This window comes from Myotis yumanensis, unplaced genomic scaffold (genome assembly GCF_028538775.1).
Source record: "Myotis yumanensis isolate MYYU_CA2020_CCGP unplaced genomic scaffold, mMyoYum1.0.hap1 SCAF_8, whole genome shotgun sequence".
Lineage (NCBI taxonomy): Eukaryota > Metazoa > Chordata > Mammalia > Chiroptera > Vespertilionidae > Myotis > Myotis yumanensis.
In genome coordinates this window covers 46,897,480-46,911,227 of record NW_027223759.1, presented here as the reverse complement: position 1 = coordinate 46,911,227, position 13,748 = coordinate 46,897,480, and the positions used below count along the sequence as shown (strand labels likewise).

At 39.0% G+C, this 13,748-nt stretch overlaps 1 protein-coding gene across 1 annotated transcript in view; it reads right to left on the bottom strand.

Annotated features, from left to right (window-relative positions):
* The window catches only part of CFAP210 (cilia and flagella associated protein 210), a 33,617-nt gene that overhangs the window by 11,053 nt on the left and 8,816 nt on the right, over positions 1-13,748 (bottom strand). Inside the window, exons 5-8 of the mRNA XM_070422788.1 lie at positions 9,593-9,749; positions 7,605-7,744; positions 4,383-4,575; positions 3,304-3,468 (exon numbers count right to left, since the gene is read on the bottom strand). Of these exons, the coding sequence (XP_070278889.1) occupies positions 3,304-3,468; positions 4,383-4,575; positions 7,605-7,744; positions 9,593-9,749 (655 nt within the window). The remainder of the gene's footprint in view (positions 1-3,303; positions 3,469-4,382; positions 4,576-7,604; positions 7,745-9,592; positions 9,750-13,748) is intronic.

Genomic DNA, 13,748 nt, shown 5'->3' with positions numbered 1-13,748 from the left:
CTGAAGAATTTATTGCTAGCCCATCTGTACTGTAAAACATACTATAGAAAGTCTTCAGGCTGAATAGAAATGGCTAATCCTATATAATAAAAGGGAATATGCAAATTGACCCTAATGGCAGAACAACTGGTCACTATGATATGCATTGACCACCAGGGGCAGATGCTCAATGCAGGAGCTGCCCGCGGGTGGTCAGTGCTCTCCCACAGGGGGAGCTCCACTCAGCCACAAGCCGGACTGACAGCTGGGAGAGCAGCGGTGGTGGCAGGAGCCTCTCCTGCCTCCTCTGCAGTGCTAAGGATGTCTAACTTTGGCTTAGCCAAAGTCGGACATCCCCTGAGGTCTCCTGGGCTGCCAGAGGGATGCCAATCAATGATTCTCTCTCAGCATCAATGTTTCTCTCCCCCGCTCTCTTCCTCTCTGAATTCAATGAAAAAATATATCTATATATATATATTTTAAAACCCAACAACAACAAACCCAGAAAACAATTTGTTGGAATTTGGAGAAATTGGAGCCCTTGAACATTGCTGGTGGGAATGTAGAAAGGTACAGCTGCTATAGAAAACAGTACAATTGTTCTAAAAATAAACTAAATATAGAATTACCATGTAACCCAGCAATTCCACTTCTGGGTATGTAAACAAAAGAACTGAAAGAAGAAACTCAAACAGATATTTGTAACAGACTGTGTACAACCATTTGTGATAACTCACTACATTCGGACCAGTGCTCAAACAGATATTTGTATACCAATGTGCACAGAAGCATTCTTTGCAATAGCCAAAAGATGGAAACAACCCAAATCTATTGATGGATATATGGATAAACAAAATGCAGTATACATGTACAATGGAATGTTATTCAGCCTTAATAAGAATGAAACTGAGCTATAGCTGGTTTAGCTCAGTGGATAGAGCTTTGGCCTGTGGACCAAAAGGTCCTGGGTTTGATTCCAGTCAAGGGCACATGTCTTGGTTGTAGGCACCTCCCTGGCCCAGGCCTAGGAGGCAACCAATCGATGTGTTTCTCTCACATCGATGTTTCTCTCTCTCTTTCCCTCTCTCTTCCACTTTCCCTAAAAATCAATGGAAAAATATATCCTTTGGTGAGGATTAACCAATACAAAACAAAACAAAAGAATGAAACTGACATATGTGGCAACATGAATGAACCTTGAAGACGTTATGCTAAGTGAGATAAGATACCAAAAGGACAAATATTGTATGATTGCATTAATATAAGGTACCTGGAATAATCATATTCATAGAAACAGAAAATAGAACAGTGGTTACCAGAGGCTGGAAGGGAGAATAGAGAGTTCTGTTTAATGGATAAAACGGTAAATTTTATATTACATATATTTTACCACATTAAAAAACAAGTTAAAACTCAACAATAAGAAATCAAACAACCCAATCAAATAATTAACAAAAGATGTGAATAAACACTTCACAAAAGAAGGCACACATATAGTTAAAAAGAACATGAAAAGATGTTCAATATTTTTAGTCATTAGGGAAATGCATAATAACACCATGAAACATCACTACACTATAATAGTCTAAATCAAAGGATAGTACTAAGTGATAGTGAGGATATGGAGCAACTTGTTTTCATATATGTTGTTGGTAGGAATGGAAAATGGTATAGCCATTTTGTAAGACAGTTTTTAGTTACAAATGATTGCATGCCAGGTCTTTCATACATGTTCTAAAATTTCTGGTACTCACTTCAGATGTGAAACCTATAAGATCTCAATCAGTATAATTTCTGAGTAACTAGAGGCCCAGTGCACAAATTGTGCACATTGAAAGGAAATTAATTAGAAGGTGGCCAGCAGGGCATGACTGGGCTAGATGGGCTGGACACGCCCTGGAGCCAACCTCCCACCATCCCTCCCTGGCCGGCTGCACCTGGGGTGGCACTGGGGCTCGAAGGGTGTCTGCAGAATAAGCAGGGTGCCTCTAGCAGGTGGGGTCCCTCAGCCTAGCCTGTGGGGATTGGGTCAAAACCAGCAGTCCGACATCCCCTGAGGAGTCCCATAGTGCAAGAGGGCACTCTGCAAACTTGCTGTCACTCAGCACCTCCTGCATTGAGCGTCTGCCCCCTGGTGGTTAGTGTGCATCATACCTACTGGCTGGTTGGCCAATTGGCCAGTTGCTTAGTCTATTATATATATACTAGAGGCCTGTTGCACGAAAAGATTCGTGCAATAGGCCTTCCCTTCCCCTGGCTGCTGGCACCGGTTTTCCTCCAGCACCCGGCACCCAGGCCTTTGCTGCTCCGGCCGGAGCTGCCTTCAGCACCTTCGCTGCTCTGCTTCGCGCCTATGTATGCAAATTAACCACCATCTTTGTTGGTGGTTAATTTGGATATCTTGCTGATTAGCCAATGGGAGGCATAGCGAAGGTTCGGTCAATTACCCTGCTTGTCTATTATTAGATTAGATACTAGAGGCCCAGTGCACGAAATCATGCACAGGGGGCGGGGGTCACCTCAGCCCAGCCTGCACCCTCTCACAATCTGGGACTGCTGGCTCCTGACTGCTCACCTGCCTGCCAGCCTGATCACCCCTAACCGCCTCTGCCTGTGGCCTTATCTCCCCTCACTGCCCCCCCTGCTGGCCTGGTCGCCCCATGCAGCCTGCTGTTCGGTCGTTACTGTGACGATGTCCTAGACAATTTGCATATTCCTCCATTATTAGTATAGACTAGAGGCCCGATGCACGAAAATTCATGCACTCGGGGGTTTCCCTCAGCCCAGCCTGCACCCTCTTGCAGTCCAAAAACCCTTGGGGGATGTCCACCTGTCAGTTTAGGCCTGCTCCCCAAGGGAGTGGGGCTAAGCTGGCAGTTGGACATTCCTCTGGTAGCCCAGGAGCCCTCGGGGGATGTTCAACTAATGGCTTCGACCTGCTCCCTGCGAGGAATGGGCCTATGCTGTCAGTTGGACATCCTTAGTGCTACTGTGGAGGCGGGAGAGACCCCCCACACTGCCGCTGTGCTGGCCAGCCATGAGCCAGCTTCTGGCTGAGCAGCACTCCCCCTGTGGGAGCACACTGACCCCCAGGGGGCAGCTCCTGCATCGAGCGTCTGCACTCTGGTGGTCAGTGCGCGTCATAGCGACCAGTTGTTCCACCATTAGGGTCAATTTGCATATCACCCTTTCATTATATAGGATTGTGTCATAATGACCAGCTGATTTCACTTGTCAAAGGAATCTGCTTTGGAAAGAAAACTTGCATGAACTCTATTTACACAGTTATTACTAAAATAAGTATAAACAGTTAGGAATAATTACCATTTGCTGAATATGGGCATCTTGAACTTCAAGACGTTCTTTATCACTTTTGCGTTTTTTCTCCTTTTCATGCTCATAGAAAATCTGGTCCGCTTTCATGACAGCCAGCAAATGTTCTTTATCCTCAATTTTTCTTTGTCTTTCTTCTTCTGCTTTGTTTTTCATCTAGATGTTAAAAGGTAAAGGAAAACACTAAACCATGTTCAGCAACCATTGCTCTCTAAAGAAGGCACAGATCAGAAAACTCCAAGCAGAAAGTCAGCCCAGAGCAATGCAAGGGTGGAAAATTGTATGCACCTGGGCTCATTCCCATGTGGACAGTTTATCTCCCAAATATCAGGACACACAACGACAACTTAAATAGAATGACATTTGTTAAAAAAAAAAAAAATACAGGAATAGCAAAAAAGGTAGATCTTCTCAAGGTAGGAAAATCTTTGTAGGTAAAAAAAAATTAGTTGCTACAATGTTTATAAATTATCCAATTTAAATATTATGACAGTCATATAGGAAATAAATTCTGAAGAATTAAGAAATACAGAAATGCAATAGGGTAATTTTTACATTATTTGTCTTGAAAACATTCAAATTCAAAGTATATTAATGAATAAAATGTTTTGTATTTCATACTAATGCAACAACAACAAAAAATAAGCTACCTAGGAATAAATTTAACCAAGGAGATAAAAGACCTGTACTGAGAAAACTATAGGACACTGAAGAAAGACACAGAGGAAGCATATACCATGTTCATGGACTGGAAGAATTAACATCATTAAAATGTCCATACTACCCAATGCAATTCCTATTAAAATGCCAATGGCATATTTCACCAAACTAGAACAGAAGAGATTATTACTTTGCATCTATAAATACATTATTTGTAATTGATTGTCATGTTATCTTCTGTTAGAAAGTAAACATGGTCTGATTTCAAGAATACAGGAAGATAATTCATACATTATTTTTCAAATCTCTGATAATTTTTTGTCTGGGATACAGAGGGAGTAGAAAGGACAGTGGGAAGGGCTTACATTTTTTTTGGTGTAATTTTTATTTGTCAAAATTGAATTGCTTACCGCTAAGACTCTATATTCTTCAATCGCTTTTAATTCTGCTTTATTTTTTTCATCTTTATCTCTTTCTCTTTTTTCCCATTCAGCCTCAACTTCTTCACTATTTCTAGCAAGAATCATATCTTCATTGTCAAGTTTCTGTTTTATTATTTCACTCAGGAAGTTATTTATTCTTTTTCTACGTTCCTCCATTAGCCTATAACAAAGCAACCACCATGTCAAATCTTCATGAATAGATCTGCTATGGAGTCAGTATAATTTGGAGAGTCAGATATTTTAGTCTTTTACAAGGCAAAAAGGAGCCCCTTTGCCCCTCGCATATATATTGATTGTTTTAAATGGAAATTATTTTTAATACTTCATTTTTAGAATAAAGTATGCAGTAGTCCCCCCTTTTCTGTGGTTCTGCTTTCTGTGGTTTCAGTTTCCTGTGGTCAACCTCAGTCCAAAAATATTCAATGTAAAATTCCAGAAATAAACAATTTCTATGTTTTAAATTGCACACCATTCTGAGTAGTGTGACGAACTCACTCCATCTCACCTGGACATGAACTATCCCTTTGTCTGGCATATCCACGCTGTCTACACTACCTTATACACTACCTGCCTGTTAGTCACTTAGTGGCCATCTCAGTTACCAGATCAAATACTATCATATTGGAATACTATGGTATTCTAAAAATCCAAAGGGAGTAATGCATATAATATGATCTCGTATATGTGTACATGTGTATAGGAAATAAAGTGTTAAAATTCTCCACAATGAAAAATATTTTTAAATACTTTACTATATTACTCTGTTTACTCTAACATTGGAGGCTTAAGTTATAAAATAAATCAAAGGCCTTTCTTTAAATAAAATACAAAAGAATCTAGTAAAAGTTATCAAATTCTGAATAAATCCATCCTCTTATTATCTGCAAAACTATGGATAAGGGGGAGAAGACTGCCTTATTTTTTAAAGGATTTGGGTCCCCTCCCCCAAAATAAAAAAACACGCACACACAACTAACTAACTAACTAACTAAATAAATAAATAAAATAAAATAAAGGATTGGGGCCCAGCCAGTGTGGTGCAGTGGCTAAGCATCAACCTATGAAACCAGAAGATCACGGTTCAATTCCTGGTCAGGGCATGTGCCTGGGTTGCAGGCTCCATCCCCAGTGTGGGTCATGTAGGAGACAGCCGGTCAATGATTCTCTCTCATCATTGATGTTAATATAGCTCTCTCCCCCTCTCCTATCCTCTCTGAAATTAAAAAATATATATTTAAAAATGTAAAAAAAAAAAAAAAAGTATAAAAAATAAAAGCTTGGGGCATTTTTATTTAGGATGTTGGGCCAAAAATACTTTTAAATTTAGATGTGACAAATTCACTAAATTACTGAGTGAATTTGCAAAGCAATGTGGCAGAAATTATGAGAAAGAACACAGTGCCTATCCCAAGGTAATTACAATTTAAAGTGGAGAAAAGACATTTGCACAAGTAACTATACAGACAAAGGGCAACTATACAAATGCCACGAGAAAGCTAGAAAATGATATAGGCAAATGAAAAAGAAAGTAAAAGAAAAAAAAAGGCTTCATGGAAAAGGTGACATTTCATCTAGGCTTAAAACAATATTTTAACACTTTTATTGATTGCCTGCTATATGCCAGGCACTATTCCAAGTGCTGGAGACTAATAATAAACAAAAACATTAAAAGTCTCTGCCCTCATGTAGCTTTTGTTATAGCTGGGGTAGAGGGACAGCAAACAATAAATAATTTAAATAGTGCTAGATCATGCAACCAGGAAAACGAGAGAAATTAAAGGGATAATTCACCATAACTAAGATTTGGAAACAGCCTAAGTGCCCATCAGCAGATGAGTGGATTAAAAAACTGTGGAACATCTACACAATGGAATACTATGCTGTAGTAAAAAAGAAGGAATTCTTACCATTTGCAACAGCATGGATGGAACTGGAGAGCATTATGCTAAGTGAAATAAGCCAGTCAGAGAAAGACAAATACCACATGATCTAACTCATTTATGGAATATAATGAACAACATAAACTGATGAACAAAAACAGATCCAGAGACAGAGAAGCATCGATCGGACGGTCAAACCTCAGAGGGAAGGTAGGGGAGGGTGGGGGTAAGGGGGAGAGATCAACCAAAGGACTTGTAAGCATGCATATAAGCCTAACCAATGGACACAGACACCGGGGGGGTGAGGGTATGGGGGGGGGGGGCGATGGGGGGATAAGGACACATATGTAATACCTTAATCAATAAAGAAAAATAAATAAAAAATAGTAAAAACCAGTGGGTTTAAAAAAAATAAAGGGCTAAGCAATGTGGGGGTGGGGGTGGGGTTGTAATTTTAAGGTGGTCAGAGGAAGCCTCAATGAGAAGGCAATTATTTGAGTAATGACCTGAAGAGTTAAGAGAGGTGAGCATTCCCCAGAGAGGGTACAGGAGAGGTGCCCTGTGAGCGAGGAAGAGGAAAAGAAGGAGAGAACTGTGAGAGACCAGGTCTGAGGTGAGGCTGGAGGCAGTTGCGAATTAGGACAGGTGTGGAGCCCCAGCAGCCATAGTAAAGACTCTAAGTGTGATGTAAAGCCATCAGAGAAAAGCATGATCTAGGCAGAAACACGATGTACTGTCGCTGGCTTCCCACTCTCGCCTCATCCCAAACTCCTCACTAAACTGACCACTAAATCTAATACACAATTTAAAAAATCTCATTTAATACCTTTATTGATCTAACACTAAAGATTGCCTTTTTTTTTTTTTTAACTGAAACTCTCCTCCTCTGCTGTTTCTCTGGTTTTCCTCCAATCTCTAGAAGCTATTCTATGGTCTGCACCTTACCTTCTTTCTGCATTTGTCCCAAGGACTATGCCACCTTCATTTCTTACCTATTCACCTTAGGTGAGGTCACCCGTGTCTACTGTTCTAACAATGGCATATACAGCAATGCCTCACACAGCCACCTCCAGCTCATACCCATCCAGAGCAGAGATTTCCAGTATTCCCAGCCTTCTACCAGACAGATATCCTTGATATTCCAGGGAAACCCCAACTCACATGCCCCAAACTGAAGTCATTGTGTCACAAATGCTCGAGTCATCCATAAAATAATGAGACCTTTATTCCTAAAGGCTACCTTCATATCACAACTTCTCATTTATAACAAAATAATTTATTAATTATGTGAGTTATTTTAAAAGCTTACCTGTGTGTTTCAGCTTCTTTTTCTTTCCTCATTTGTATAAGACGCTTTTTTGTTTTGATAAATTTTCTAATCTTTTCATCTTCCTCCTCTTGCTGCTGCTGTTCTACGGCTTTGATGATATTTTTATCATTCATATGTTCCTTAGAGAAAAAGTTCTGTGTTAGCCTATCAAGAAAAATATCTTTCACATATAAATATCTAACAAGAACCTGTCAAACAGTCACAGATTCTGATCCAGTTATTTCTCTCTTGGAAATTTATCCCAACGAGATCATGAAAAATGCACTAAGTTTTATGTACCATGCACTTCAAAGTTATTTATAATGGTGACAAGTTGGAAACAACCTCAAATATTCAATAATGGAAAAATGGTTAAATAAATTATACTTCCAGTGACATGGGAAGAATACAAATAATACAATTGCTGAGTGAAGGGCAAACAGAATATAACCACTAAGTAGCATATTTAGCAGGTTTATAATGTATATGTAACTGAAAGAAATGTATCAAATGTTAGTTATCTTTGAGATTATAAGTGACTCTTACACCTTCTTTATGCTTTTCTATATTTCTTTTTAAATAGTTCATTTCTTTAAAAATATGTAACTAAAATAATTCAATACTCAGAAAAAAACCCATCAGCCCTAGCCAGTTTGGCTCAGTGGATAGAGCATCAGCCTGCAGATTGAAGGATTCCGGGTTCAATTCTGGTCAAGGGCACATGCCGGGGTTATGGGCTTGATCCCTAGTAGGGGGTGTGCAGGAGGCAGCCGATCAATGATTCTCATTTTTGATGTTCTACCTCTTTCTCCCTCTTCTTTTCTCTTTGAAGTCAAGAAAAATATATTTAAAAAAATAGTTAATATAGTCACACAGTACACACATTAAAAATATTTAAAAGATACCTATCCCACCCTAGCTGGTTTGGCTCAGTGGATAGATCGTCAGCCTGCAGACTGAAGAATCCCAGGTTCCATTCTTGTCAAGGGCACATGCCTGGGTCGTGGGCTTGATCCCTAATAGAGGGCGTGCAGAAGGCAGCCAATCAATGATTCTCTCTCTCATCATTGATGTTTCTCTCTCTCTCTCCCTTTCCCTTCCTCTCTGAAATATATATATATATATATATCCCATCTACTATGTATCTGCTTATTTCTAACTCTACCCACTACACTCAATCACTGTGAAACTAATTCCTACTCCAGACTTTGTTTTAGCACATATACAAGAAAATATATAGGTGTATATTCTAACAAAAAAAATTTTAAATAGATAATTATTTATTTTTATTATTATTTTTAATCCTCACCTGAGGATATGTTTTTCTTGATTTTAGAGAGAAAGGAAGGGGAGAGAGAGAACATCAATGTAAGAGAGAAACATCAACTGATTGCCTCCCATATGCACCCCAAATCTGGGATCAAACCCGAAACCTAGGTATGTGCTCTGTGAATCAACCTTTTGGTGTACAGGATGATGTTCCCACCAACTCAGGTACCCGGCCAAGGCAGGGCACTCTTTTTTGTCCTTCATCCTTCCTTCCTTCTTGCTGCCTTGAATGTGGCCACGAGGCAGGAGCTCCAGCAGCCATTCAAGGCCATGAGGCAACCTGAGGACAGAAGCCATCTGTGTTCCAAGAATAGCAAAGCTGAGCTAAATTCTCAACTACCAGGGCAAAGACACAGAAAATGACTAAAATTGGTAAATCAAGAGATACTATATGTTCATAACAATATATATATGATAACTCATTTTAAGGATAAGAAAATAAATTCATTTGAAAAACATCTTCATTCTCTTATTTCTTGTTCTTTCATGTGAGCACATCCACATAAAACCATAGCAAGTATAGCTCCCCCCAATATACTTAGAAACCCAATTTAATAGCAACTTGTTTTCTAATCCACTATTATTTATAAAAAAATATATTACAATGTAGTCATTGGACTTTGTACATATTTTGAAGAGATGCTGTATTTTCAACTTACAAAAAATAGTCTCCTCCTTTCCTTTATCTCTTTATTTTTCTTTTCTAGTTTTTTTCTCATTTCTATTTCATATAATTCATTCTGTCGATTTATTTCCTCAGCATCGTTTTCTTCAGATTTTCTTCTCCTTTCTTCTTCCTCTTCATGTTCCTTTATTCTAAAACAAACCAAAAAAATGTTATATTTTGAATAAATTAATTATATTATAATCTGGGATGATTTGAGGCTGTAAGAAAGAACTTGTGGATTTTTTTAGGGAGGAGGGGGACAAGACATATATAAAGAGCGGTGGTTAACACCAAATCCAAAATGGTTGGCCCAGAATTACCAAAATTTTCCTTCCTTTGAAATTTGTTTCATTCCTCACCCAAATTAACTCCCACACTAGGATTTCACATATTCCTTTCCTTTAGGAAGGACCAGCTCACTGAAGGACTGTATGGTGGAATGTGACATTATTTTTCAGAAAAGTCCCTAATCCCTAGGGCTTCTCAATTTCAGCACTAGACATGCTACCTAAGGTATGGGTCTAGCCACTCAGGGGATGGGGTTTGATGGAAGGAGAGAAACGAAGGTTTCCTCATCCAACTGGCCACGCTGGTTGTCATCCCTCCTGTAGCCAGCATTGACTAGCTTGCCTTCTGAGTGGGAAGCTACCAAATGCTGGTTCTGTCAAGGGGCTGAGATCCCGAAGAGCCTCCTCACTGTAGAGCTCGGGTCCGGACGATTGGCTCCCAAGACCCCCCACTGTCACTGCAGGCGATTCCGCCATCAGTTTATTGCAGGCTCTGAGTGCCCTCCTCTGGTCGTCAGTCCACATGCCGGCAAGACAGCTGGGCCCGAAATGTCTGCCTGTAAGCCAATCAACAATGTGCAGGCTGCTCCACCGCCACAATCTGCTGTCTCTAGTTTTGTTGTGTTTTTTTTTAATTATTATTCCTGAACAGGTAGGCACAGGATAGAGTCACAACCTACTTTCATGGACTAAAAGACTGAGGAGTAAACCTTTCTTTCACATGTGCCTAATCAAAAACTTTTTTTTTTCTTGGAGTCTCCTCCCTTAGCTTCCAGGAGGGGAAAATTCCCTTCCCCTGTGCCATGGAGGACTATCCAGTTAAAAGAGCAGTAAGTTCCCTGTGGTATTATTAAGCCAATTTAGGACAGAGGATGCCTAATTGATGCATCTGTACAGAGTAAATACTTTGGAGTCATAGAAAAAAGTCACTGCTGGCCACAGTTAAACCAGGTCTATGATTGCCCTAAAAAAAAACTAGGTTTTCAAATTTTGATTCACTTGTTTGTTTAGGTTATTAGAACTATTAAATATTTTATCAGTCTCTTAGAAGCAAACTCACAAGTTAACAATAAAGATTTAAAGGACATTATAAAAAGAGATGTATCTAATTTTGAGAAATGAAGTTTTAAAATTGCTATATTAAGGAAAAACAACATGATATAAAAATTTTTGCAATTTTAACATTCTTTAGCCAATTTGGGAATCACCAACATTATACCGATGCTTGTATTGAATAATGCATTGTTTTCACATAGAAATTTGAGTAAGTAAGAACAAAAATAGATCTAGGGTCAGTGCAGAGGTAATATTGTCAGTGAATTACATAAATAATATGTAACTATTAAATAATATTGAATTACCTGTCAATAAAGACTTTTATCTTATTTTGGGTAGACTACTCAACTACCTGCCATTAATTTAGCTTAATGCGAAGTTAACGTATTGAAGGAAATCTGAGATCCTTTAGTTCAGGGAAAAAAAGACATAACATTCAGATCTTTACTTCCAACACCCATGTTCACAGCAGACACCAATAATCAATGCAAAATTCTTTACTGCTGAGTTTTGGACCTTCCCAACCCAATGCACTGGACAGCCTCTACCTAATAATCAGAGTAGAATTTGTCATGAAATCTCGTTGCTATCTCTGATTCACATCCTGAAGGCCCCAAATCTTTGTGTAGCCCAGATCTGACTTGAGCTTATACATATGTTGTGTTGTCCTCCTACAAAAGCATTAGGGGCTCCTATCCACAATTTGGTTCAGATGACATTCCAAGCACCCAGAGAAGTTGGGAGGAAGTATTACTCACAAAAGAAACTACTGGGAGAGCTGTACAGGCACAAGTAGGTCTGGAATGACTTGGGAAAAGCAAAGAGAATAGATGTGGGCCTTCCCCCAGACTAACGGGTGGGACTGGGGAAAGTTCCTGTGCAGGGGAGATATAAATTCTCTGCTGGTACCAAAGGAAAAGAGAAGTCCAGGGCCCTTCTTATCAGCCTTTTCAGATGTAGGGCCAAAGGGGAAGGGAGGGTGAGGCCTACAAAGAAATCAGCAGTCAAACATCAAATATGAGGTCTGATCCTATTACAATTCACACATGTGATTCTTATAGAAACAACCCACTAGGCATCCCCACCTGACTATCTATTCACTTTGTCTAAGACCAAACTCATCCTCCTCCTCTTCTAAACAGATCATTTTGGTCTCTTGTTCTTATCTTGGTGAATAATACCACCTTCTTTTCAGTTGCCTATGCTAGAGATGTAATAATCACAACTTAGTGATAATTTGTAAATTCATTTATTAAAAAAATTTATAATAGATTTACATTTTCCTCTGTTGTATTCAATTATAGAATTGAATTTTCTTAATAAATTTAAGATGTAAGAATCTGGAACGAAATTGGCAACCCAAGCTCACGTGTCAAACATTTTCCTCCTAATTCCTCTCAATGCAAGCAATGGGAGGAAGGGAATTCTACATCACTACTAGAAGCTACAGCAAGGTCTTACTCACATACCTGAATTTTCAAGAGATTTCTTGGAAAAAATATGTCAGTAAAAAGTGAAGTGAGGATAGGTAATACTTGGTCACCATCCACAAAGACTGAGTCCACTGTGAAGGAATTTGTGCTTACCTCAGAGCCTGACGAACATCTAGACTACATGAAAATAAGCCAAAGAAACAACTAAAGCAAATCCTAGACCTAGAACCTGCTTGAACCTCTAACCTGTTGCCCAAGATCACTTGGAAAGGTGATCCTATGGACAAACACAGCCTGCAAAGGCTACAGGGGGACAGATGGCCTGTGAAGGTGTTAGCACTCGCCAAGTAGCTTGCTGGAGATTAATCTGCTACCTATAATGATCTCTGAGCTGCAACAGCCAACATAAAAAGAGAGATGTCTCAAAGGAGACTCACTGGCTAAATATTTGCCTCCCTTTGCCAACAGCTCTGTCCATAACTTGCACAAACCCTTGGATCTCTACACTGCCAAAGAAAAAAAATTACAATAAATCCAAAAGTTACCCTTCTCCTTTTACTAAGGGTTAAAATAACTGAAGAATACAATCTGGCAACACATACTAGTACATCCTGAGAATTGATGTCAATGTCACTGAGATATTTGTGATTCTGAGAAATAAATATATATACAAAAATAAAATCGTAACAAAAAGAGAGATTTGAACACATAAAAATAAATATCTTCTAACTACTAAAAAACATTCAGAAAGATGACAAAATCTGCAATGACTAATACTAACACAAAATCTGCAATGACTAATACATATAAAACTCCTTATTAATCAGTTTTTAATCAATGACAAACTACATACCAATATGAAACAACCTACACAAGAACAATGGGATGACCAATTCATGATAATAAAAACCCAAACAAATGGACATTTATACATGAAAAAAATGCTGTCTCACTAAAATTACTAGAAATGTAAATTAAAAGATATGATTTTTTTGCCAAAAAAAGTACCAGTATTGATTATAGTATAAAGGGTGTCAGACATCATTGATGAATGCACTGAAAGCCTTCTCAAAGGCAATTTGGTGTCACTCTCCAAATGTAAAATCCAAGTCCATTTCAAGAACTCTATCCTACATAAATACATCTTTGCACAAAAGTTACAAAAGATATATGCTAAGGATGATCTGCAACATTGTTAGAAATGGGGGGCACCCAAATTTCCCTCAATAATAATTATAGTTAAATTAGAGGCCCGGTGCATGGGATTCATGCACTGGTGGGGGGCATGGACTGTGGGGATTGGCCCGCTGTGGGAGCTCTGCTCATCTCAGTTAGCTGAGCGGCTGTGGGCCTGCCCTCTGACTGGCACTCC